The sequence below is a fragment of the Pimephales promelas genome, chromosome 9 (assembly GCF_988280905.1).
Source record: "Pimephales promelas chromosome 9, fPimPro1.hap1.1, whole genome shotgun sequence".
NCBI classification, from domain to species: domain Eukaryota; kingdom Metazoa; phylum Chordata; class Actinopteri; order Cypriniformes; family Leuciscidae; genus Pimephales; species Pimephales promelas.
This window is the reverse complement of record NC_142777.1, coordinates 30,149,522-30,176,946: the sequence shown is the minus strand read 5'-3', so window position 1 is coordinate 30,176,946 and position 27,425 is coordinate 30,149,522. Positions and strand designations below refer to the sequence as shown.

At 37.6% G+C, this 27,425-nt stretch overlaps 1 protein-coding gene across 2 annotated transcripts in view; it reads left to right on the top strand.

Moving 5' to 3' along the window:
- fstl5 (follistatin like 5) overlaps positions 1–27,138 on the top strand; it is a 117,184-nt gene extending 90,046 nt beyond the window's left edge. For both annotated transcript variants that reach the window (XM_039649087.2, XM_089134980.1), the window contains exons 11-16: positions 10,852–10,878; positions 10,998–11,116; positions 13,804–13,953; positions 16,602–16,709; positions 17,093–17,217; positions 24,876–27,138. In XM_039649087.2, the coding sequence (XP_039505021.2) occupies positions 10,852–10,878; positions 10,998–11,116; positions 13,804–13,953; positions 16,602–16,709; positions 17,093–17,217; positions 24,876–25,578 (1,232 nt within the window). In that variant the 3' untranslated portion in view covers positions 25,579–27,138. The remainder of the gene's footprint in view (positions 1–10,851; positions 10,879–10,997; positions 11,117–13,803; positions 13,954–16,601; positions 16,710–17,092; positions 17,218–24,875) is intronic.
- Positions 27,139–27,425: the final 287 nt, after the last annotated feature.

Sequence of the window (27,425 nt, the reverse complement as noted above, 5' to 3'; positions counted from 1 at the left end):
AAAGTGTTTTTTTTATAACATTAGGTCTTTACTGTCAGTTTTGACCAATTTAAAGTGTCCTTGCTGAATAAAAGTATTCATTTATCTGTAAAAACAAATCTTACTTACCCCCAAACTTTTGAATGATTGAGTATGTGTTTTTATGTGCTTGTTTATTCAGTCTGGTGGTTCATTGTATTGTAAGCCATGAAGTTCTGGGCAGTGAAGGATTCAAAGGAACGTCAAAGGTCACCATACAGTCATCGGTCATGTTTCTCCTAATAGTTTTGTGAAGGTGTTGGGATGCATAGTTCAGAGGTCTGGGTATTGTAGTTTAGCGAGATGTGACCGCTCAATGCACTGCACAGACAGAAGGCTAGAGTTTCCTCACAGGTCATACAACCAGAGCCAGTGCTGCCTGTGTTTTCCCTGCATGCATAAAGGCTGACAGTATTCACTACAGCATGCCCACAGATCTGGAGTCAGTTCATCCAGAGCCTTTGATCTCTGCTCCTTCAACTCCTCCAGCTGTCTGGATCAACACTCGCTTTAGACCATCTCATAGATCGATGTCTCTGCGTGTGAGAATATTCTCATAGGCGTCTCGAATCATTTGTATTCTAGAATACATTTTCATTTTGAGAACGTCATACAGGTTTTCATCAACATGCGCAAATGTTTTCATTTTGGGTTAACTGTTCCTTTAATAGTTCTGATTCGTCTCTTTTGTTGAAACCAGGCTAAATAGTTGGATTTGATAGTCTGTGGTATTGCTTTCATTGTGAATGAGAGGAACAATCCTGCACTGTCAGCTGGGATTTCCTCTCACATTAGTCCTGGAACGGCAGGTCTGAACTCATAAGCCTGGGATGATACACGGCTCCCTGCTTCCACAGAACGCACTAGCCTGGTAAATACATTTCCATATTGTGCCCAATGACTATATGGATATCAACAAACCTTTGCAATGAATTTGTCCAACTTATTTATGTGAAATATCTTTTCTATACATTATATGCCTGAAAATACAGATGGTTATAAGATGACCATTGATACAGATCAGCAATAGCTAGAACTATAGCAAAGTTGTGTGTTGGCTTTTGAATGTGAAGTAAGGATTGCAGCTTCTGAAAGGTTGCAAGGGGCGTGCGATAAAAGTAATCGTACATCTAAAGGGCAAAACAAGGTGAGGTTGGTGGTTAGCCATCAGTAGTTGGGGTCAGTGCCGTTCTACAGGTCAGCGGGGGAAAACACACAACACTCGGAGGGGAGATAATGATCTTGGTCCCATCCCTCTCTCTCCCCAAGATTTAAAGGTCAGACAGTGTCCCTCGGCCCAGCCACTGTGCTCTAGAGATCATGAAATTAGGTGTCTGTCAAAGAAATTCTTATCTTCAAGGGCCACTGAGTAAAAGTCCACTACAATGGAAGTACACTATCTTCCAATTTTTTTTCTAATGGTATTAAAATGTGAATTTTTTTATTTTTTTTCCCTTGTTGTCATACTTTCCACAGACTGTGTTGCTGAACACTTTGGCCAGGTGTCACTTTCAAATATTGTTGTTTATAAAATCGGCACAACATGTCTGGCTTGACAAATAGGATTTGGCTATTTGCAAATGTAATATATTTTTGCATATAGACTACTGCATTAAAGTTTGGGGTCGACAAGATTTTCAATGTTTTTTCGAAAAGTCTCTTAACACCAAGGCTGCATTTGTTTGATCAGAAATACAGTGAAAATTAGAAGACGAAGTGAAGATTAAAGGGATAGTTCATTTATATTCATTTAGACTTCCATTATATGACTGATAGACAACAACAGTTTGACCTAAAAATATCAAAATTGAAACTACTGTGGAAACAAAGACACCGACATCTTGTATGCCCTTGAGGTAAGCTAAAACATATCAAAAATGAATTTCAAAGTGAACAATCCCTTTAAAACATGAATTTATTACTGCAATAGCAAGGCTGCATTTTCAGCAGCCATTACTCCAGTCTTCAGTTTCCAGTGTGAACAGGCCTTTACGCTGAATATAACAGTCCCACACCAAAAATCTCCCTTGTAAATCGGTGCAAAAACCCTAATTCAATGAATACTTAAGACAGCAAATACTGTCGCAAGGTATACTGCTATCATCAAATATTTGAGTACATCTCGTGTCCTAAAAGATGTATTTGCCATGAGAATGTCAGCAGATGTGTGCGATGGGAGAGGGATTTAAACAGGCGAGTGAATTGAAGCTGGCGTGATGCGAAGCACTCTAGTGTGATTTGTGCTCATCATCTATAAGAAGAAACGAGACAATAAGCCTTTCCTGTCTTGTCAAGGGGAAAAGTACTGGACAAGTATTTAAGGCTGTCGGATAAACACCACCTGTTGCAAACATACAAACAACAGTAGTGCTGATCTCTGTGGTCTCTCGCAGCTGTGTTCTTGTTGGATTATGGGATTCCATGTTTGCTCTGGTGTTATCATGAGAGATGGGGAATGGAAATAAAGGAACAGATGCAGAGAGAAACAAAATGTGTCTTAGTACCCACATTTCCTCAGTCAAACAAAACTCTCATATGTTGGCAAGTGCCTTGCCAAAAGCCAAATGGGATGGTTATTGTCCAATTGTCAGATTTTTTTTTTTGGATCAGGAATTATGCTCTAACTCTATAGACAGCTTGTCAGAGTTATCATTTCACACCCTGTAATTTTGTGTTCTTCTCTGTCATACACTAGGCCCATCAAAACAATGGAGGCATATTTTTGCTGTTGCATGCTGGGTTATGCCAGTGATCATGCTTACTTACATACTTACTGCCATTAAAAAAGTTTTTAACTTTGGGACTGTATTTATGGAAAGGGCCACCGGAGGAAAATAGGGGAGGGTCATCTTTTCATTCTTTGTTGAGGGAAGGGTCATCCAACTTTTTTTAGTCTATAGGGGAGGGTCACCCAACTTTTATATTCATCAAAACAGGTAAATTTCAAAGTGGCTTGTTTGGTGCATATTTTTTCCATGTAGCTATTATAGCTCTCTTGGTCTCGGCCCCCCATTGCCATTAAATGGGTCTGACCCAACAAAAATCCAGAGGTGGCTAATTCGTAACAATTTGTACGACCTCACTCGTACGAATTAGTACGATTTAGCTAAATCGTACATATTTTACGAATTAGCCAATTCGTATGAATTCGTACGAATGACCTACCCCTGACCCCGCCCCTAAACATAACCGTCACGTGGGTTTAGACAAATCGTACAAATTTCTACGAGTGAGGTCGTATGAATTAGTACGAATTAGCCACTTTTGAATCACTCGTACGAATTGGTCGTGAGATAGGGTAGGAACTGCAGCTGATATAATGTGCGCTGTAGCACGATACTACCATATTTTAGTTTCCATTTCTATTGTGTTTCCACAACAATGTTAGTACAATGAAACAATGAAATACAAATTCTCAGAAAATATATTTAATACTGAAACGTCTGTTTATATATTCATATTCCCTTAAGGTGGGCTTACACGGTGTGATTTTTTTATTTTTTTTTTCTGTTTTACAAGCTTGCAGATGATTTTTTTTTCTCTCGGGAGATATCGCGTGGAAATCGTTGTGCTCGCATGTTGTGGCTTGTGTCGTGTGCTAGGAAGATACGAGCCGAGCTGAACCTCTCGACCTCACGATAATTTTTAAACATCGTTTAAAACAAACATTTTTTTTTCATCTTTGTTATAATGTTTTTTTGTTTTCCATCTATGTTGATAATGAAAACTATAGCTTATGCAATATATCAGGAGACATGGCCAGGCATGTTTTTGACCACTTTCTGTTTTGTAGAAAGCCTTTCTTTAAAGTGAATTTAATTTTGTATAAATTGTATCTTAATTACTTTATTACTTTTTAGTCTTAATACTTTATTTGCAGTGCCACGTCACCACTGCATCAGCACCAAAAACATGATTTTTTTTATTAATGTTTTTTCAAATCAAAAATCGTGCTACAAACCGAATTGTAGATTTCGTCTATCGTTACAGCCTTAGCAAGATGAGACAGCAGGAGTTTAGTCGTTTATCATGGAATGGCTATCTGAACATCTTTGCCAAGCGCAAACCAGTACAGAAGTAATAAATTATCGGGGAGGGTCATGCCTTTTTTCACAATCATTTTGGAGGGTCATAGAAAAAAATATCGCTGGTCAAGTCTTTTTTGACTACAGATCTCAAATCTCCTCCGGTGGCCCCTTAAATAAATAATGAACAGTCCCTTAAGTGTGGACACCTCTGATCTATGTTGAAGAAATGTTGAACTGTATGCGGCCATTTATTCCTTTGTTCCTTTCTAATTCTAATGACAAGTTGTTCAGAAAATAAAAAGAGTCCCAGTTCAGAAAACTTGTCTAAAGAATTTGTTCACCACTCTCAGCCATTACACAGCAGGCTTCAGTCTATTTTGGTCTATTTCTCACACAGGGATTTTTTTTTATTACTTTAGAAATGTTAGATCATAGCATATGTCACATAGACTCGGTCTGAAACCTCTAGTCTCCATTCATTGGATTTGGAGCAACATGAGGGTGATTAAATTATGAGAAAAATTGTCATTTTTTAATGAAATATTCATTTACTATCCATTAACAAAAACAAAATATTTTTGTATAAAGATGGCAACATTGAGTTTGAGCAACACAAAGATGGCATATTTTTGCAATGAAATACCTAAATTAACCCTATTTTTGTCTTATTGTGCATGATTCAGGCTCATTTAAACTACCATTAAAAAGAAAAAAAATTTAAAGAAATTAATACTTTTACTCAAGAATTCATTATATATATTTTTACTAAGTGGTCAAATAAATGCTTAACTATACATCAAATTATCCTAATATATATATATATATATATATATATATATATATATATATATATATGATTTTCCTAAAAATATTAAAGGGTTATCGATAGTTCACCCAAAAATGAAAACTATAGTAACTATAGTTACATATACAGTGCCCTCCACAATTATTGGCACCCCTGTTTAAGATGTGGTCGAGGACTTTTAAAAATTCTCCCTTTTTTTTAAACAACATAGAATCCAAATGCAGAAAAAGAGAAAAATCCAACCTTTTATTTAAGTACATTACTTTGGTGGTAAATTTTTTTTTTAAAATTTAAAAAAATAAAAACTTCAAATCATGTGTCCCACAATTATTGGCACCCCTGATGTTAATACTTTGTACAACCCCCTTTTGCCAACAAGACAGCACTTAATCTCCTCCTATAACATTTCACAAGATTGGAGAACACAGAGAGAGGGATCTTTGACCATTCTTCTTTGCAAAATCTTTCTAGATCATCCAGTATCCTGGGCTCTCTCTTGTGCACTCTCCTCTTTAGCTCACCCCACAGGTTTTCGATTGGATTGAGGTCTGGGGACTGAGATGGCCATGGGAGGACCTTGAGTTTGTGACTGAACCATTTTTGTGTAGATTTTGCCTCACGTTTTGGATCATTATCCTGCTGAAAGACCCAATGACGGCCCATCCTCAGCTTTCTGGCAGAGGCCATCAGGTTTTTATTTAAAATGTCCTGGTAGTTCAAAGCGTTCATAATGCCATGCACCCTAACAAGGTTCCCAGGGCCTTTGGAAGAGAAACAGGCCCACAGCATCACAGATCCTCCACCATACTTCACGGTGGGCATGAGGTACTTTTCGGCATACACATCTTTTGTTTTACACCAGATCCACTTAGAGTGTTTGTTGCCAAAAAGCTCAATCTTAGTCTCATCCGACCAAAGCACACGATCCCAGATGAAGTCCCAGTGCCGCTTGGCAAACTCCAGACGTTTACGTTTGTCAGTGTTAGTGAGAAAAGGCTTTTTCCTAGCATGCCTCCCAAACATCTTGTTGGCATGTAGAGAGCGTCTGATGGTTGTTTTGGAGATTTTGTGACCCCAAGATGCCACTATTTGATGCAATTCTGTGACAGTGAGCCTAGGACTTTTTTTTACTTCTCTTAGCATCCTCCTCACTGTGCGTTGTGGCAAGATAAAATTGGGACCTCTTCCAGCCTTGTTTGTCACTGTTCCTGTTGTTTTAAACTTCTTAATGATTCCTCTAACTTTAGATACGGGCAATATAAGGTGAGTGGCTATTTTCATAGTAGCCATTGCCTGACTTATAAAGGTCATCACACATCTGCCTTACTTGAATGGTGTGTTCTCTTGTCTTTGCCATGTTGACAAATGGGTAAGAGAATTAGGCCTCTGTGTCATGTCATATTTATACCCCAGGGAAATAGGAAGTCATGAATTACTAATTAAAAGTTCCTAGATACCCTGACCAACATTAGCAACTACAGAAAATATATTTTTTTTTTAAATCAATTACATTTTTCAGCAGAATTGTTAGGGGTGCCAATAATTGTGGGACACAGGATTTGAAGTTTTTATTTTTCTAAATTTAAAAAAAAAAAATTACCACCAAAGTAATGTACTTACATAAAAGGTTGGATTTTTCTCTTTTTTTGCATTTGGATTCTATGTTGTTTAAAAAAAAGGGAGAATTTTTAAAAGTCCTCGACCACATCTTAAACAGGGGTGCCAATAATTGTGGAGGGCACTGTATGTCATTAATTACTCACCCTCATGCCGTTCCAAACCCATAAGACTCTTATCTCCCAAACTGAAATCTGATTGAAATTTGGACTAAACATCTCAATTCGGATTAGCTTTAAAAACTTTTTGAAGTGGTATTTACGTAGGCTGACAATGGAAAGACCGAAATCTCATAGATTGAGAACATTTGTGTTCCGAAGATTAACAAAAGTCTTATGAGCGTGCGTAAATAACATTTTCATTTTTGAACAAACCCTTTACGCGGCACAACTGTTTTTAACATTAGCAATAACAAGAAATGATTGTTAAGCACCAAATCAGCATATTACATTTCCAAAGGATCATGCGACTCACAGAAATAAAATACATTTTAAAATATATTCAAAAAGATAACAGATTTCACAATATTACTGTTTTTAATGTATTGTTTATTGCATAAATACAAATAAATAATGAGCATAAGAGACCATTTCAAAAACACAAGAAATACTTTCTGACACCAACTGTGTATATGCATATTGTTTCATACAGACTTGCCTTTTTTCTCTCTTATTAATTTAATCTATTTAATGATGTGCAAAGATTAACCTTGTGTGTGCAAAGCTGTGTCTTAAGGCCTGTTTTCTTGGACAGTTTAGCCTTAAATTACATATTACCGCTCTAAGGCAGAAATTAGTGGCTATTTTCTTTTTCCTTCTTTCATCAAATGTATTTTCCGGAGTCTATTTCTGCATCAACCACTCTCTGAGGTGTTGCCCTATACCTGAGGGCATTAACCTCAATATCCAAAAGACTGTAGGAGCTTGTATTAAAGTTTAAAGAAAGCAATACCAGCAAAATAAGGTATAGCACTCATCTGTTACTGTAGGTAGCATGACCTTCCAAACCTACTGAATACACAGTATTTTTCCATATACACAAAACACACTATGTAGAAAGTAGGAAGGGTTACTTCAACAACTCCTTCATAGTATAGAATATTCACTTATTGAGTCTTCATAATTGTCATAATTAAATCATGTTTGCTCTTTTAATTATGCAGGACCACCAGGGGTATTTGCATAACAGAGCATTTCCGCGATAGGCGCAAAGTTGTATTCTCAACTCATGAATGCTTTGATAGGTCCATGAATGATTCAGAGAGGCAAAGCTGAAATGCGCACCCCAGGCATTTGTCTTGATAAGTTTTCCATTGTGTTGGAGACCTAATTAGAGACCAACACTGGCCTTCACCTGTTACACTATCGCAATCGACTCGTACCACTGCTTTATCTCCCACTGGCAGCTTGAAATGTGACTCAGCTGTCGAGAACATAGCGCTTCGGTCAGAGTGCATTTGAGTTTGTGGTTTCTCACAGCAGCCCTGTTCCACTAACCTGAACCGTTTTGATGGATGAAACCAATTATGTTATATAATGTTCAAACTGGGCTTTTGTATGGGCTTTTTCTATAATGATCCGTGCTTTTTATACAAAAATCAACGTCAAATAGTGAATAAACTACTGATTTGTTTAATGTGACAATGATGAGATGTGTCATACCCCGCCCAATCTCCAGGTCGCTGAGTTCACGGTCGGTTCAACTCCACCCCGTTCGGCCATTTTTGTAGTTTGATTAGAGATATACGATTATATACTATAGCTTCAAAGAACATTTTTGTTCACACGTTCACAAAATGTCAACAACGGAAGACTTGTCCATCAAGCCTTACATGTTCAAGCTAGAGCGAGCGATTTGAAAAAGACGACGACTAACCTGCAGAACAACGTCTTCATATGGATGTATTTCAGTGGTATGTAACTGTATTGTGTTATAAGTGAAAGTCGATTATTTCTCTTGTTAAAACAAGCACACTGACAAGATAAATGACTACGGTCTAATCTTACCACAAAAAATCTGGATTGATAATATGATACGTTTAGAAAACCATCACAGCAGCTAAATGACGTGTAATGTCACTTCATGTAATGTTACTTCAAAAGAAAAACAAAGAAAGACAAAGGTACTGCTAAACCATGACCACCATGTATTTTAAGAAAGTAAAATACTTTACTTTCGTCTTCTCCAAAGATGGAAGGAATTGACCCCTCATTCAGACGAAATCGATCGGCAAACCCTTCTTTATACTGGCGGAGATTCAAAATCCTTGAAGTGCTTCGGGTCACTACATCCAAACATTTTGACTTGCCCTCTCGTAACTTCTGCATCATTGAGCTTGGACTACAAAATCGGAGCGAGAATTAAAAATGGCGGATTGCTTGAAGTTTTGGGCCGATAGTCAATGCCCTTATTTGTCAGTTCCGCTGCAAATACTGTGACGTAATTGTTCAAAAAAATGTCATAGAGAACTGAAAAATTTGAACAGGTTGCAAAATATGACCAAAACAGAATATAAAGATATAAACAAAGCACCTGAAGAGAATAATAACTTGTCTGTACTTATAAACACTCCAAATATACAACAAAATACATTTAAGGGCTAAAAAAAAGTGGATTTTGCATGATATGTCCCCTTTAAAGAACTACTGTTGGGATTTAACTGAAGACAAACAGTGAAAAAACAGCTGACTTTGCAGCTGACTTTATTGCTTATATTGTAGATGCAAAATTTATGGGAGGAGAGCATTTAAATGAATCATACCAGTCAATTTACCTACTGTATGCCCACAAACAGCACTTAAACCAGACTCTAATTTGAGCTGCGTTGGCCTTTATGGAAATGATGTGGCTGCATTTGTGTCAATTCGTCAGTAGATCACGCACAGAACTTTCCACTCCCATCTGCGCTTTTTTTTTTTTTTTTTTTTTTGATGTGTAAGGAGGCTCTTACAATCTGGCCCTTCATTTTTTTGTGTAAAGGTTCTGAGAATGTCCAAAAAAAAAAAGTGATTTAGCACAAACATACAAAATGTTATGGTATTTTTGGTTGCATGTTGAGTCTGAATTTTAATTGAACCCTGACCTAGAGTGACTCCACTGAATGAACCTCTTATTCTCCCTGCTCGGTGAGATTGTGTCAGTACACTGTGTTATTGGAAGACACAGGGCTTCTTCCAAACCACTCCCTTCTCCTTTCATTCTGTAGCGGAGCTCCGTGTTTTCCCAGTCTTTTTTTACATTCTTCATCAATTGCTGATGCAGTGGCAATATTTTTCACAAAAGTCTTTTAGATTGCGCCGATACATTAACTGAAAAAGAACTTGACTAAGGACTTTTTTGAAGATGAACTCACTATTCTTGAAAGCGTTACTCTGCTCCCCTGTCTTCTTGATGAAGTGAGTGTGGAGAATGAGAATCGCTTGGCGTAGGGATTGTAGCACAGGTGGATTGTGGGAGATTGATTGGCAGTCTTTGAGAGATTGAATCAGATTGCTGAGGAACGGTTAGAGGTCACATCTTCACTACAGACTGCACTAGTGTACAGTCAGTAATAACGTAATCAGGAGGAGAATTTGGTTGTTACTGGCATAATGTGCTGTTCTTGCATGCTAATATATTTATCAATAGATCCTCCTGGGTGACAATTATTTTGCAAAGATGAATGGCATATCTGTTGTTTGAAGGTAATGGCATCATTGTTATTTTTAGCACAAATGCTGGGGCCATCAGGGATGATTTCTTTCTAATAGAGGGGTTTTATTGTAGTTATTAGCCCATTTATTCTGCTCTAAAATGCTTTTGGAATTATTCTGCCATTAATTGTGTGATATTTTTTGGTTATGCTTTGCTAAGCTGCTTGATGGCCATAAGACCCATTTTAAAGGTATTTGATCATTGTTAGTAAGGCATTGATCTCAATCTCCAAAGTTTAAGTGTTTTAAAAGGTAATACCATTCACAGCAGTTATGGGTAAATAATCATGCTTAATGCAAAGATAAGCTCTGCTTTTCACCCTTATGCACATTGTTTCCTCTGTGTGAACTCTGTGGTTGGTGGCTCTGCGTGTGTGTATAAATCCCTGCAGGCCGACCTCAATGCATAATGCCGACACAGTATTGATTACACATGAGCGAGTCAAATCAATAAACTCCTCGGGTTGCAGAGTATAATTACTTGGCCAAATCAAATACAACTCTCCATAGCTTCAAACTACGTTCGAAAAACCAACCAGAATTACAAATGTTGTTGCAATAATCCGTGGGAGGTTTATAGCCAGAAGTGTGAGTTCATCTTTTATCTCTGGTGTATTGGATTTTAAAACTTTCAGAAGAGTAAAGTGCCTCACAACTCTCTCATGTTAGTTTTCTTTGTGTTCTCTTACAGTGGCAAACATCCTGTGGAGAGAGGAAGGTAAGCCTGGTGTTTTAATACAATATTAATGTGAAGTGTTTGTCTGGACTGTGTTAATGCTGCGGTCCAGCATGTTTTCAGGGGATCTGAGCCCTGAACACACTTTTGTCCCATTACAGGATTGGGGATTGGAAACATGTTCTATGTGTTTTATGAGGACGGTATTAAAGTCATCCAGCCAGTGGCCTGTGAGATTCAGAGACACATCAAACCCAGCGAGAAGCTTCTTGGCCTACAGGTAAGCTGTCCTATCAATGAAAGATCTAGAATGCTGATTCTGGAAAATACACTGTTCTAGTTCTCTTGGATCTGTCCTCAGCCCTTGACATCGTCGACCACCAGGTTTTGCTGAAAAGATTAAGGGATCAAGTCGGGCTGTCAGGGTCAGTTCTGCAGTGGCTCACCACATATTTATCTGGGCGTAGTTTCAGTGTCACAGCTAACCAAATAAGGTCTGAGTCTGCAGACTTGCTATGTGAAGTGCCTCAAGGCTCCGTTCTGGGCCCTTTCCTTCTTTTTCTTTCTTTCCTTCCTTCTCTCCATCCAGCCTTTCAATTTTCCTTTCTTTCAATCCATCATCCTTCATTCGATCCATCCATTCTTTCTTTCTTTCCAGTTCGAGACGGAGGGTGGATAGAAGGAAGACAGGCGGGTGGATAGAAGGAAGGAAAGAAAAAAGGAAGACTTGAAGGAAGAAAGAAATCCTTCCTTCATGTCTTCCTTTTTTCGTTCGTTCCTTCCTTCCTTCCTTCTCCATCCTTTTATACATACATTCATCCATCCTTTCTTTGTTTCTTTTCTTCTCTTATACATCTATTTATAGTTAGTTTCTTTCTTTCTTTCTCTTTTTTTGTTTCTTTCTTTCCTTCCATCTCTCCATCTATCCATCCTTTCTTTCCATCCATTCATTCATCCAACCTTCCTTCGATCCTTTTTCTTTCTTTCTTTCTTTCTTTCTTTCTTTCTTTCTTTCTTTCTTTCTTTCTTTCTTTCTTTCTTTCTTTCTTTCTTTCTTTCTTTCTTTCCCTCATTCATTCCATTCACCCATCCACCCGTTCTTTCTTTCTCGCTTTCTTCCCTTCCATCTCTCCATCCATCCTTTGTTTCTTTCATCCTTCCTTTCTTTCCATCCATTCTTTGTTCCTTTCTTTCTTTCTTTCTCTCCTTCATTCCATTCACCCATCTATCCTTCATTCTACCTGCTCCATCCATCCATCATTTATTTTCCGTAATTCCTCTGCTGCTTCTTGTTTGCATATCAGTATAAATAGCAATACTGAACTTTCTTTTCAGCCATACTCAGTGCTTTAACCCTGTAGAGTTTGATTCTCAGCACACACATCAGTTCAGCTCCTCCCTCCATCTCTTACATCCGAGAGTGCATTCAATTTCTTGGCTCTTTCTGATAGGGAGCTGCTAGATTTACACAAGCTATTAAATGATTGCCTTCCTCTGTTCTGCTGTTCCATTGGAGCTGGGTATGCTGATGAGACAGCTGTGTTTGTTTGGAGCTCTGGGCGGTGAGAGCTTGAGTTTCCAGCCTCCAGAGACGCAACAGGCCTCTATTAGGACATCAATCAAATGCCAGGCCATAACGGCAAGCCCCAGTGTAAACTCTGTCTGGGGAAGAACATTTAGAGAGCATTACGATATGTTTTTCCTATGCTCTGCTTGTGGAAAATCACTGTTACATGTACTTCCCTCTTTTTAAAATATTCACTGATTGTTTTAAAGATCTTACTGGTGATCATTGCAGTTAAAATAGTGGCAGCTGACACTATTTTATAATTGATAAACACTATGTTTTTATAAAACTTCAATAGCAAATGTGCAACATTTTTGGTTAAAAGTTAAAATGACACCTCAATTGAAAAACAAATATATAATCTAAATAATTTTCACAAAATAAATATTAAAATGATTCATGATAATTACTGGTTATTGATAAAGATAGGAAATATTTCTTGAGCACCAAATCAGTATATTAGAATGATTTCTGAAGCATCACTGAAGACTGGAGTCATGATGCGGAAAACAAATCAGCTTTACCATCACAGGAATACATTTCATCCATTTTAAAATATGTTCACATAGAAATCAGTTATTTAAAAAAAAATTGTTTCAGAGTGAGAGAGCATGTATGGATCAATTTACAGCAGTCTTTATTAAATTAATAAAACAAAAACACCCAGGAGCACAGAAGAAACATTGGAACAATGCAAACTAATCTATACATTAACAATAACAACAACCCCCAACTAAGTGGTATAAATACAGAGGACAAAACCAGTAACTAAACTAGCATCAGATGAGTGTAATTGGTAACTAAAACAAACTAGGACATAAGAAACCAAGGCAAAAAAGATTCTTTGTGATCTCATGAGCGAGCTTTGTAATTTATAAGCTTTAAAAAAACCTTAAAAGCCAGTGGCTGTTGGACCAACTAAATCTGTATTTGAATCTCGCAAGAGTGTCGCTAGTCACGAACCCAGTCACACCCGTCTGAGTCTCCGTCTTGATTGTCGTTGGCAGCCCTTGAGTAGCCCAGTCAACCGCATCACCACAGGAGATGCCTACTTCTGCACAACCTCTGTGGCCATCCATCAACCCTGCTCTCAGCTCTTTAACCACTGCACATTCAGCCTCAGGTCTGACAGACACTCACATTTAGACAGAGCTTGCCTTCATGATGACACGTCTGCCCACTATCAGTCTCTTCCCCTGTGGCAGATGCTACAGAGTCTTACACTGTTTTCTTTCACAGTTGAATTTGTTCTAAATAACTGATTCATATATGCTATGTGGCTTCATTGAAGTGTAATGGTATTGGTGAGCAGTGTTCTATAGAAAAGAGACATTGAACTCAGAAATTAGCCATTGTTTAAATGCATTCACTCTCCATATGACCTTTTTTTCTTCCTGAAGGAGGAGGTTTGTCCACAAGTGGAGGGAGAGAAGGATCAAAAATGTATGTGGACATCAGCTGTCAATGTGAAGGACAAGTTCATTTACGCCACACAGCCGTTGTTGAATAGGCTGCTCATTGTCGACATCCAATCCCAGAAGGCCGTTCAGGTAAGCCAGTTAATCAGTAACCAAAACATTATTCTTGTGAACATACCATATGGTCAAATTTGAAAAAGGTTTGCAATGTGGCATGTGTACTGCGTAATTCATAGTCCTCAAGTTCTAGTTGGCATATTTTAAAGTCGGCACTATAGGAAAGTTATACTATTATAATTTAAAGTTATAATATTATTTTCTTCCATATTGTGATGTTTAGGGAAGCAGCTTCTCGAACAAGAAAAAATGTAGGGCGCGACTTGATTTTGTCCATTGGCAACTGATTAGATGGTTGTAGTTTGCTTTTGCTGTGATATCATGTGAACACATCACCAACCTATAAAAATAAGATTTAAAAACTCGATAAAGTAACTGAGTAAAAGATTGTCATTTTTATTTTTGAGTGAATAATTAATTCAGTTGTTACCCAGTAGTGTAACACTTTATTTTAAAGTGTCCATGATAGAGTAATTAGTCTACTTAATTAATTACTTACTGTAGTAGTAGCCATTGAGTTGTACAAAGTACTTTCTTATATAATTACGTTGTACCAAGTCGGTAACACGTATGTAACCGACTCGGCCTGTTACATGTGTAGCAGTAGCTGCCTAATATATGCGTCTAATTATAATCTGTAAGTACAGGTTGTTCCATAACTTAGTTACATGTTAATTACACGTTGTTACATGTTATTACAATGTCTACTACTAAGTAATTAATTAAATAATCACACTGTATCACAGACACCGTAAAATTAATTGTTACCAAAAGGGGATACCTTCTACAATTTGACCTATGATCTAGACATGAGTTGCAGTGAACGGCTCATGTGCCTGGCTGAAAAGTGGTTTGCCAGGAATGCCAGGATAAGTGCCAGCAAGACATTTTCTCCATGCCAGGCCTCACTTGGGTATTCCATGATGCCTCATGATGCACTGGCACTCACTGGCACGTCATCTGGGAGTTTGGTTATCATTACCCCATGCAGATTAGCAAGTGCTAAATAGCCACCTGATCTTTTAGAAAATGAGAGAAGAATCCAATATTTGTCTACAAATCACATTTAAGCCAGAGCATTCACTATTTATCAACCAAAACGCTTTAAGCCGAAAATGTAAAAAGTTACAACTTGGTGTCGAGAACTCGTTTATATGTGCTGAAGAGTTTCTATTATTCAATCTAATCCTCGGAAGAAGGGGAGGGTTGTGCTGGGATAAAAATTCAATGTGCACATCTGCTCCCACAGATTATTGCACGCATGGAGATTGACGCTGAAGACAACAATCAGCCTCCTTCATCATAGCTAAACACGAACACTGCTTCACTCTTGGTTTCTTTTAAAGCCGTGTGTTGTCGGAACAAGCTGTGCACATGCTCACATTGTGGAGAACTTAACAGGGAATGCTGCATCAGATGAATACTAAACACTCATCTGATGTTGGAGACATTTTGAGGGAAAAAAAAACCTCCACTCCACAGACAGACTATAATCATTTTTGCGATGTTCAATATACAAATTGACATCTTTTTTTTCGTATTCGCGTTCATCCATGTAAGCACAATGAGGTGTGAAAATTGCACAGTAATGCTATCGCTGCACAAAATGAATCATTTGTTTCCCAGTGGAATATCTCCAGCCAGGTGACCGAGAATGGATATGGATGCAAAGCTATAATTGCAAACTGGCTGAGCTACTGTTATTGTCAGCACTGCATTTAAATGCACACCCATAACCAAACTCTACAAAAACGTACAACTGTGTTTTCGGAAGCAACACACGTTCTCTCTGTCATGGTTGCTTTGGTGGACTTGTAAACTTTTATTGTGACTTTTGTAGAATCTCAAAATTCATTGAGCTTTTTGCACATGGTGTGAATCAGCCTCTTGAATTAATATAATGAGTTCCAGTGATTTCATTGAATTCTCACAAGGGACTCTTTTTAGAAGCAAACAATGTGGAAAATGGATCAATTTTTCAAAGAAACTCTGCTGACCAGGGGCAAAAATGCTGAAGCGTCTGTCTTAATTGTGCCTAGCATGAGATAAATATACAATTTCACTCCAATGAATACTGTTTAGCTCATTTTGAGTTGGATTGTGTGCCATTTAGAAGTGAATTGAGTATGAAAATGTACATTAAATTATATTGATTTCATAAATGTGTATTTAATCAATAAAAATAAATCTCTTATGCTCACCAAGGCTACATTTGAGCAAAAATATATATATATATATTTTTTTTTTTTTTGTGGAAAACATGATTTTTTTCAGGATTCTTTAATGGATAGAAAAATACGTTTTTGTAGCAGTGTAAAAGTCTTTACTGTCACTTTTGATCAATTTAATGCTTCTTTAATGCATTTTTAATGAATCATGAAGCCAATTTAAAGAGAAACTCCTTAAACAGAGCAACTCTTCTGTTTTTGCTTATTTTGTTGTTTTGTTGGACTAATGAAATTCCTCTGTTGTGTGAATGTGCTTAATTTATTTGAATTGCATTTAGTACACATCTCTTCCTGCCATCCCAGTTTAACATCCTGTGTGGATAATTCAGTTCAGATTTCATCCTATGAATTGACCAACCCTGCTTACTAAATTACATTTTACAATATCTGATTTTGCTGAGCAAATGGAAAGAGTTGATCTGTTGTTGTCAACAGACTGTAAGCACAGACCGGGTTCCAGTGAAGCTCCACTATGACAAGTCTCATGACCAGGTGTGGATCTTGAGCTGGGGAGATCTGGAGAAAAACTTCCCCACCCTCCAGGTAAGGCAAATCACCCTAGGATCATCTTTGAGTGTTAATCACCACTTGATGGCTACTTCTGAAAGCTGCTCACAAACAAGAGAACTGGGACATTCTGTCTAACATTTTCTCTCATCTGATTATTCAAGTATATGATCTGGCCCTCCTAATTATGTTTTGATTTGACATTTTTTGGAGCATTCCCAAGTGATGTAATGTTGAACCAGCACAGCAAGGAGTCTCAGTGGGGTTCCATTTCGCATAATTGGCACAGGCTGTCCCCCATAATCCATAGCTTTGGTTAATCACAGACAGAATACATTGAGCTCCTCAAAACAAGGGATGCATGAAAGCCCTAATGAAATTGCAAAACTCATGTTCCTGTTGAATATGTGACTCTTCAGGTGATCAGCCAGGCCAGCGAGAGTGTGTCCCATCACACCATTCACACCAAACCAGTTGGCCACCGCTTCGACCGGGTGGAGGATTTCTTCATTCCTCCCATTAGCCTCACCATCAATCACATCAGGTAAAAGAGAGCGAGACCTCCACCATATATAGTATGTATGAGCAATGTATGACCACGTACTGACTGTGATTATAACTCCAGAGAAAACAGTACTGGCTCTGGATAGTGTGTAAATTACATTCAGGGACTGACATTTAGATCTTAATAAACCATTTTGTGCATTCATAGTCACTCACATGGGGAAGTACATTTAGAGGTAGTCGAGGGGGAAATAAGAGTTTAAACCTTGAACAAACAGACCAGGAGATGCTGTGTGGATATGGAAATCTCATTTGAATTGATTAAAATCTGAGTTGAAGATTACCAAGCATGCCCTGAACCTCTTACTGTCCCCTGTTGGCAGATGGATGTTTACTTACCCTATCATGCCGTGCTAATATATGAAGAAAAAAAATGTCTCAAATCCAAACGCTAGATAGATTTACTTGTTCTCTTCGTCAAGAGAGCAAGTCAGTGCTAATGATGAGAACACAGTGGCAAACAATTTAAAAATGTTCCTATGAAAATTACAAATGTGACGGTCGTCAAGAAATCGTCTGTTCTGAACCATTGCTGTCTGCTGCCTACATACACAGCGAGTGATTAGAACAAGTATTTTTTATATAGGAATTTTTTTTAAAGTCTTTGTTAGAGTTTTAAGCTATAGACCCCTTTTGCGTCGACGTCACCGCTACGTCACTGCGCTAGCTGGAGGCAAAACAAAGTGAAAACTGGAGGCGGCCAATGCAAACCAGCACAGATTCGGCTACATAATAAGGAGCTTAAATTATTGTTACTGTTATTAAATGCCATCTTGTTGTGTTGTTTGGTGCAAGAATTGATTAAAAATGAATATGCTGTATCTGGAATTTTTATTTCTAGAAAATATTCACATCATTAAAATCGCACTGTAATGTCACTCTTTATATTGTTGTCGTCTCGGCGCTGGCTCTGCAGAACTGCGGATCGTACCACACAAGTCTTGTACAGGACCATATAGGCATCCATTCTCTTTACGATCGGTTTCTCTATAAGGTATGTGCAGAAGTCAGGCCACTCAACCGAGGTAACGTAACTTTAATCCTGTCAGATCGTCCATGCATTGAGTAAGCGTGTAGGCGGCTGTAGGATCTGGTTCCGTCCGTTAAAAAATGACTTTTGGAAAAAACAATCGCAGTCCTGGACAGTGAGTGACCTTACTCATTAAGATAAAATCGGATTTTCTCCAGTCATTGTTAAAAAAACAAGCTAACAATACTTGCTAACTAGCGTTAGTGAAGCGGCCAGAGGGACCGTTCTGCCTCCACCTAAGCTCCACCCACAAAAAAAGTGTCACCGTGTTTACCAACTGGAAAGGGGTCTATAAAGCAAACCAAACAGTTACAGTGAATCACAACATTCCAAACTTTGATTTGACCGAGAAACGTATTTGAAAACCATTCAAAGGTGACTGACTGTGAAACAATTTACAGTTAAATATATATAGTAATATATAAATTAAAAGACATGATCTTAGTCCCACAAAAGAGAGTTCATCCAGAGGATACTGCGTAATGCACAAAGACCAGTTTAATTTTCAATCCTTTCGGTGTCCGAAATAATACGGCTTACACGCATACCACACACACGCACAAAATACACACTCTCTCCTCATAGAGGAGTCACTGAACCCAGCGGTTTGATTTCTCCCTAATATTTACTAGCAGTAATACTGTGCTAGTAGATGCATTCTGCACTACAATTCAGTTCCTGTCAGCGGAGGTCATTGCGTGTCAGTCTCGTTTTTCTTGAATAAACTGCAGGCTGGTCAGCTGAGGGTATGTACACTTTTTTGGCGCTTCGCCCCAATAGACTGGTGACATTTAGCAGTGCTGTCTGCTCTCTGATGGAGTAATGTGTTTCAGTGCTCCGAGTCAACGGAGTGCAACATCAGCGCTCTATATAAGGTTAACTCCAATGTAAAGAACTGTAACTCTCTGATCTTCGCCTGCATGGCAAGACACGTTTATTTATATAGCACATTTCACAATGGTAATTGAAAGTGCTTTACATAGAAGAAATTAAAATGATTTGGCAGAAATTTGGATTTACTGTAGCACATGACATTAGCTTTTGAATAGTGAAGTTGTGTTTCTTTGGAAATGCTGTGATGTAACCTGTTATTTGACTGATTACATCATTGATCTAAAGGGAATGAGGGTGATTATGCAAGCGAATAGACTCACAGATCAAGACCAGGCACGGTGATCTCATGGGCATTTGTATGGAAAGTGTACAGAATTATTGACAGCATTTGAAACCCCTCTAAATCTAAATCCCACCATCTAAATCTCTTTTACACACAACTTTAGAGAGCTACAAATCCTCTTAATTTGGTTTTACAGCACCTTAAGCTCAATATTGAATTCCACACTCTATTCAGTAAATGATGCTGGAGATACTTTGCCTGAAAACTATCTTTTTTTATGGTGAGTTTCTTTACTGACTTTTTTTTTTTTTCATTTTATTGTTTATTTGTACAGGGACAATGCACAATTAAAATTAATTGCACCAGAATTAGCTAATAGCTAGTTTACATCTGCTGTCCCTGGGCAGGTAAACAAATAAAATTACATGTATTGCATATACACTACATAAAACATCACAATACATACATGTTTAGAATATAAAATTTAAAACCGTAATATAAGACGGATAATGTACAACACAGTCGTACTTAGTTAATTAATTAGTACTCTTTAATTTGAATCAAAGCTTTACAGAGTATGAAATATGAGAAAAAAACATGTTTGGTGTGTTTAATTCATGTACTGATTGGTGTGTTGTCACAAGGCTTCAATCAGTCTTCAGAAATCACATCGAACATAATTAAACTGTCAAATTAAGTAAATTAGCTTGCTAAGGCTGCATTAAATTGATCAAAAATAGCCTACAGTAAAAAGGTAATCTTCTGATATTTGTAATAACTTTAATTTATTTTATAATATAATTTATTCCTGTTATGGAATTAAGCTGAATTTTCAGCATCATTACTCCGGTCTTCAGTGTCACATGATCCTTCAGAAATCATTCTAATTCTGATTTGGTGATCAAAATGTTGAAAAAAGTTGTGCTGCTCTATATATATATATATATATATATATATATATATATATATATATATACTATATATATGTGCTATATATATATATATATACCAGCATTTTTTAGAGTATATATATATATACTCTAAAAAATGCTGGTATATATATATATATAGCACATATATATATATATATATATATATATATACTCTAAAAAATGCTGGGCAAAAATGCTTTTTTAATCCAATTTTTTTAACCCAAAGCCATTGGGTTACATTTTTAAGTTACATTTTTAACCCAATGTTTGAGTTTGGCCATATTTGACCCAAAATTGGGTTAAAACAACCCAACATTTTTTAGAGTGTACATATATGAAGAGTTCAGATGCAAAAGCCTCTAAATGCCATTTGAAATTTTCTTCTTTAATGATGATTTTTATCAAACTTGTCTATTTAAGTTCAGCAATTTTACTTAAATAACAATTAATAGGTAATTATCATTGCCATTTAAGTGAAATTACTGAACTTAAACAAGTTTGATAAAAAATTATCATTAAAGAAGAAAATTTCAAATGGCATTTAGAGGCTTTTGCATCTGAACTCTTCATATATATATATATATATATATATTATACAACCTATTTCAATATGAAGTCTATTAATCTCAAATGATTCATATAAACATGTCACACATAATGTTTTAGAAGCGCATTGCATGTTGATATTATATATGTGAGTGTTTATCTAAACCTACACGCATGCTAGAACCACACTGTACGCATGAATACCCATGAATAATAAATTCAACCCGAGAGCTCAATGTTCCTTATAAATTTATATGAATATACTCACTTAATTCTCAGGAGGATATTGATTTTTAAAAATATGCTGACATAATGAGATCCGTGACTGGTAAACAGCGTCAATGTCATTTGTACAAAACACTGATGTAAGGAGGAATGTCTGGTGATCCGTGATCCAATAATTACTTCATTCGTTTCTCATTTTGAAATGCCTCATATGCTTTAACATCACCTGTGGCAGTGAACTGTTGAGGAGGGATTTGTACAAGGGAGCCGACTGCATGTGACATTTTAGTCAGGTTGTCAAATTATTTCAGCATTTACACACCTTCACACTGGGAAAATAACAGCCTACAGGAATCCTATTCACAGAATTCATTGACTTTCTGTCATGCTTTTATCTGCAACCAGCCTGTGGGCAAATATGTTTACGCTTCAACAGGAAAAATAAATACAGAACTTGATTTGTTTATTTTCTTTTCTTTTAATTATACAGTAAACCCTTTGCTAATGCCAATTACATGTTACAGGTCTAAAGGGTTTGGTCAAATTAATATTGAATGCATTTATATAAATGCATGTGCTGTGATGAGTGAGTAAATACAGAGAATAAAAATAAGTGAGTGTGTTTTGTTTGTTCATAAGAAAGGTTGTTTAGCGATGCCCAAGGTGCATGTGGAGAACCGCATTGATTTTACAACAGGAAAGTGTTTCTATTCACAAAGTATACACAATGCCACAAAACCACCCATTTGTGTTGTGTTTTTTATTATCATATTACAAAGCTGTCCTGTATATTGACTGCATGGGTTGAGGCTAGAAACTTTATAGAGTAATGAAAACAGCTTTATTCTTGTGGCTGCAGATATATCTCGGAGACAGAGCTGCGTGCGCCAACTCAAAAAGATGTATGTGACACTACAGTATACTCTTCTTGTGTACTAAGGGATACATCATCACATGCCCCTGTAGAAATTATTTAATATATAGCACTAGAGAACCTGTTTGTAATCGTCATTGAGTGATTTAGGTTTCCTCGTGCGTCGTATCAAACATACATCTTTTTTAACAAAGCTGAATGCTGATTCTAAAAGCATTTTACCAACCCCCATAACATCACAGCCAAGTTCGACAACACCCCAGTTGTATTTTTGTGTCTGAAATGCATTATTTTTGGGTCATCGATGTGAGAGTGCTCGTGAGTTTTATAGCGGCAGCCATCTTCACTGTTTTATTCATGTTTTGCCGCATTGGAATTACCACCAAAACTTGACGCGCACAGAACGTTTAATTCAGTTTATGCAAGGTATGAGGCGCCAAGTGTATCCTGAGTGAACCAGACTTAATGAATTACATGACATGAAAACAGGTGGTACAAAGACATACATACAAAGACAATACAAAATACAAATACACATAAAAAGACACAAAAAAACCAAAATGGAGTGTTTTATGGTATTCATTTCTTTAAAGATTTTTCCTCCTCCTTTCCTCTTCCACCTCTTCCCAATAATAATAAGAATAATAAAGATTTTCCCATCGATATGGCTACCCGTGCATTTCATTAAATGCGTTTCTTAAAAAAGTGTAGGTACGTTTTAAAGTCAGCGTGAAACAGAATTTGCAATAGCCTTTTCTTGCTTAATGCGACACATCTGAGTGGAATTGGCTTCTTGAACACGAAAAATTGTTGGGCAGAGCTTTATTCGGGAATTGATTGAATCGTTGGACGGTTGTGGTTTGCTATTGGTCGATCTCATGTGAGTGGCAGGTTGTCCTATCCTCATGCCAGTAAGAGAAGAGATATCGCTGCTAAATTGAAAGGAAGTTATTTCGATTAAAGATTATAAGGGGACTTTTTAACCAAACCAACACATTCTCATCTCAAGACGTCATCTAACTGATGCTTTTGACCATACATCAACATCGAACGTTTTTGGGCACCCTTTAACGTCAGTTAGATGACACCCTAGAATAGCTAACTGACACTTTACCTTAAGTGTCAGTTAGATGACGCGGGTAGGTTTAGGTCTGGGGTAGGGTTAAGGTTAGGTAGTGTCATCTAACTGACGTTAAAGGGTGCCCTAAAACGTCGGATGTTGATATATGGTCAAAAGCGTTGGTTAGATGATGTCTTGGGATGAGAATGGGCTAAAAAAAATGTGAGCACAGATAAATTATTTATAATAAATGCTGCAATATTGCATAAAAAAAGAAATGTCCATTTTGATTTCAAGGTGACTTTAATGCATTTCATAATCTGAAAGCCACAATTTTGTCGTGCATAAAATGAGTTTGAATGTACTTTTCATGTTGGTGTGTTCAGTTTTCCATGGAGTGAAATGTACATTCACTCTGATGTAAAAAAAAATAAAATATGAAATATATATTAACATAAATGGATGCACAAATAGCTCATCAGGAGGGAATTTTTCTTGCTAGCTAAATAATCTTATTTACTATACCCTTGGAGAGTTGACTAAAAAAACACACACACTCTTGGGTTCATTTTCCATGATCTTACCCCCCAGTTGCCAGATCCGTCGCCAGGCCTTCTTCCTGGACTTCACAATGTAGAAATTAAGCCCAGAGCATATCGTCACAGTCAAAACAGCCTGGGCTGTAACTAATGAACGGACACTGGCTGCCAATTGATAGGGCTCATGACGAGCGGTGATAATCTGTCCCGTCGGTCCGTGGCAGACATGGCCTTTTGGCCGACTTACATTCACAAGTGCGTAAGAAGATGGATGTCAGGGTTTGAAGTCTGCACTAGAACTGATTGGAGAGCATGCAGATTTAATTGAGCTTTCTCAGATCCTTCATTTCACTCACCAACTTCATTTGTTCTTTGTTCTTCTGAGAATTTTGTATAGCCAATTATCGTGCTCTTTGGATTTCTCAATGGATAAGACAAAGTGTGGCTGATTAATTTTTTAATTGAAATAAATTATGAAACCCAGGCATCTGGCAGAGGATATTTAGTGTAGACTGATGAATAGAGATGTGACATTGAATTCTTTTTTTTCTTCCCTAAAGCTTTTGGATCTTCCTCATTAGACTTGAACCTGCACTCTGGGTTTGTTCACTCAGAGGCTTTGTTTGTTACTTTCGGTGTGGCAGCTTCTTCTTATCTAAAGCAACTTACACTTCATTAATTGGAAGCCCAGTGCCCTCAGGGTAACATTACTCAAGTGGGCAATGGAGTTAGATCCAGTTCCAGGCACACTTGGGAGTGAGCTTTTATTTATCAATATAGATCCTTAACAATTACAGAGCCTCAGGGTTGGCAAAAGTCAAAACGTTTGGATTGGCTTCCTTTCAGTTCATGAGTTGAACTGACCTTGTGAGTGTTGACTTGGAATGGCTGGAAGAGGAATTTACTGATTTGCAATTTGCAAAGAAATTTAAGACATGACAACACATTAGATGACCAACTTAACAACAAAACAAAATTGATTTCATCTTTAGTTTTGACTAATTATACCCATTTATTCAGGTAGAATTTTGTACTATTAAAACACTATTGTCATAGGGCACCAAGCTGTGTCCGCCACAATGTATTCAGACAAATATTTTATATGCATTATCATTTATAATTTAGAATAAATAGAATAAATAAAACAAATATTGACATTGAAATTGAATTATAGTATTATTTATTAATTGTTTGATTGAATTTTAAAGACTTTGAGGTAAATTGTCCAATGAAATATAATGAAATACTCCTCAACTAAATGCACATTTAGATAATGTTTTCTGACATCATCTAATACACGTTCTCTCGTTAATAGGTTTGGTATCATCCTCCACAAGAATGAACCATCTCTTCATAAGATCGACTTGGAAACCACCTCCTCTGTGAAAAACATTAGTCTGCAGCAGTACGATTGCATCCCACAATCCCTCGCCTACACACACCTGGGTGGATACTACTTCGTCAACTGTTGGCCGGACTCAACGGGTGCGGTACGGCCACAATTAATCATCGATAGCGTAACAGACGAAGTCATCGGCCCTAATGGGGACGTGAGCGGCACGCCTTATGTCTCTCCTGATGGCCAGTATTTAGTGAGTGTAGATGACCGTGACGGGCTAATGCGCTTGCAGCCCGTGTCCGTGCGGGGCGAGATCGGCCAACCCTTTGACATTCACACCAACCTGCACCTGTCCGATCTGGCCTTCATGCCCTCGTTCACCGAGGATAACCAGTATAACGTGTTCGGCAGCTCGGGCCGGCAGACAGATGCTCTTTTTGTGGAGCTCAGCACCGGTAACGTCAAAATGATCAAGAGCCTAAAGCTGCCCACGGCATCGGCGCAGTGGCCTTGGAACCGCCAGAACAGGGTCATGACTGGCAGCGGGCTATTCGGACAGTATCTCATGACCCCGTCTCAAAGCTCCCTGTTTATACTGGATGGGCGGCTGGATAAACTCAACTGTGAGATCACTGATGTTCCACAGGGAAATACTGTGGTGTGGGTGGGAGAGGCGTAGGCTGTCTTAAAGGGGCTTGAGAGGGAAACAAACAAACAGGTCTGAATTCGGTCTCTGTTTAATTCTCAAAGTTTGGAACAAAAATAAATAAATTGACTGTTCGAACCTCTGCATTGGAAAAGAGAACTTGGGAAATGCTTGTTTTCGATAAGTTAGCCAGGTTTTCGAGTCAAATAGCTAATTAGTAGTTTCTCCAAAAATATTAGGTGGTGTCTAACTAGCATTGGTATCACTTCGTTTGAAGGTGAGAATAGTTCAACTGATCAAATGGATCAGCTCAGCTGATGCGGACCCATCTTTTAAGAATAATACGTCCTCATTTTCCCGCTATCACTTAATACATACACAAAGCCCACTCGGTCCATTTTTTCCAGTGCCTTGAGGGAACTCTCACTAAAAAAGAAAGCAAACATAATAATTCCCCCCCGAGCCTGTGGATTAAATCATCCTTGGCTTTCTCACACAGAGAGTGAAAACGAATTCTACACTTAAATTTCACCTGTTTATAACTCCCACAGACCCCGAGGCATATCTGGCTTATTAAAACAGCATCGTGCTGAGAAACTGTCACCCACTGTGGATATTGAGATATCGGTAATGATGTGTTTGACAACTGTAAATCTTCATGAAAAGTTGGGGCGTTAGAATGAAGACAGAGAATTGTGTCAAGTCTTTGTGTTGAAGCCCCAATTAAAACCTACATGGAAACCAACACTGGTTAGATCAGTGAACAAATGAGAATGAGTCTGTTATACAATAGAAACCATAAAATACATAGGAACGGGTTTGATCCTGTATAATCTTAGTAAGAGATGATGTAGAGTTTCAAGGGCACATAAAGAATCAAGTTTTAGTTGACTCAGCAGTCACAGCCACTGCCATAGAGTCTGCTTTCAGTAACTGGTGCGTTGTTTGGTGTGATGTTAGACATAATTTATGCATTGCAAGGGTTATATAGCTGGGAAACATTTATTTAAGAGTTTGAGTCACAATGCTACAAGAGCACCAACAAAGGAATCTTTTAGTGTCATTAGGAAGCACAAGTGTGTGCTCACGACGTTGAATCGTTTCCTCAATGGACAGTCTATGCATTTTCATTGACACGCCAGCCAATGGGCTGCATGAATTGAGCTTTCCCCCCCCAAATTAGTAACATTTGTTTTCATGTTTTAGTTTAGATTTTGTATATTTTGTTAAAATGTATATGAAATGGCTTTTTATCGACTGTATTTTCCTTATCCCCGGAGTAACCATGACTGTTTTGTTTTTCAGTGACTTTTACTTGTGTTCTGTAAATAGCAGGTTGGTCTACGCTCACATGCAAAACTATAGCTAGTCGAAATCATCCTCAAACGGTTCAGGTTGATTTGTTTCCCCTCGCTTATTTTTAAGACAAAAGAAATGCACTGTCTTTGTTCCACAAATGACCAATTACATTGTGATGTCACATCCAGAGATTGCATAAGCTCCATGTAGCCATGTACGTTGATTCTCGTGGTTGTTATTTATGTAGAAACATGCTTGACATTTTGGCAGTTAAATAAAGCCTATAACTTTGAAAACAAAGGTATCGAGTATTATTTTGTCTCGGTAATACGAGTTGAATAGACCAGAAAATGAATTAAAATCCCAATCTGCGTTAATTTATGCATTAGTGCATCAACAAATTGATGGATTCGGTATGAAAGTGATTCATTCAAAGCGCAAATGTTATTTATCTTTCAGAGTGTCATAATTTACAATTCAATTATACATCATGCTCCGTTACACAGCCAAACTTCATTTATTAAAACTAACTTGTAAAGCTCGAAGGATGCCATTCCACACAAATAATGAGCACCTTGTAA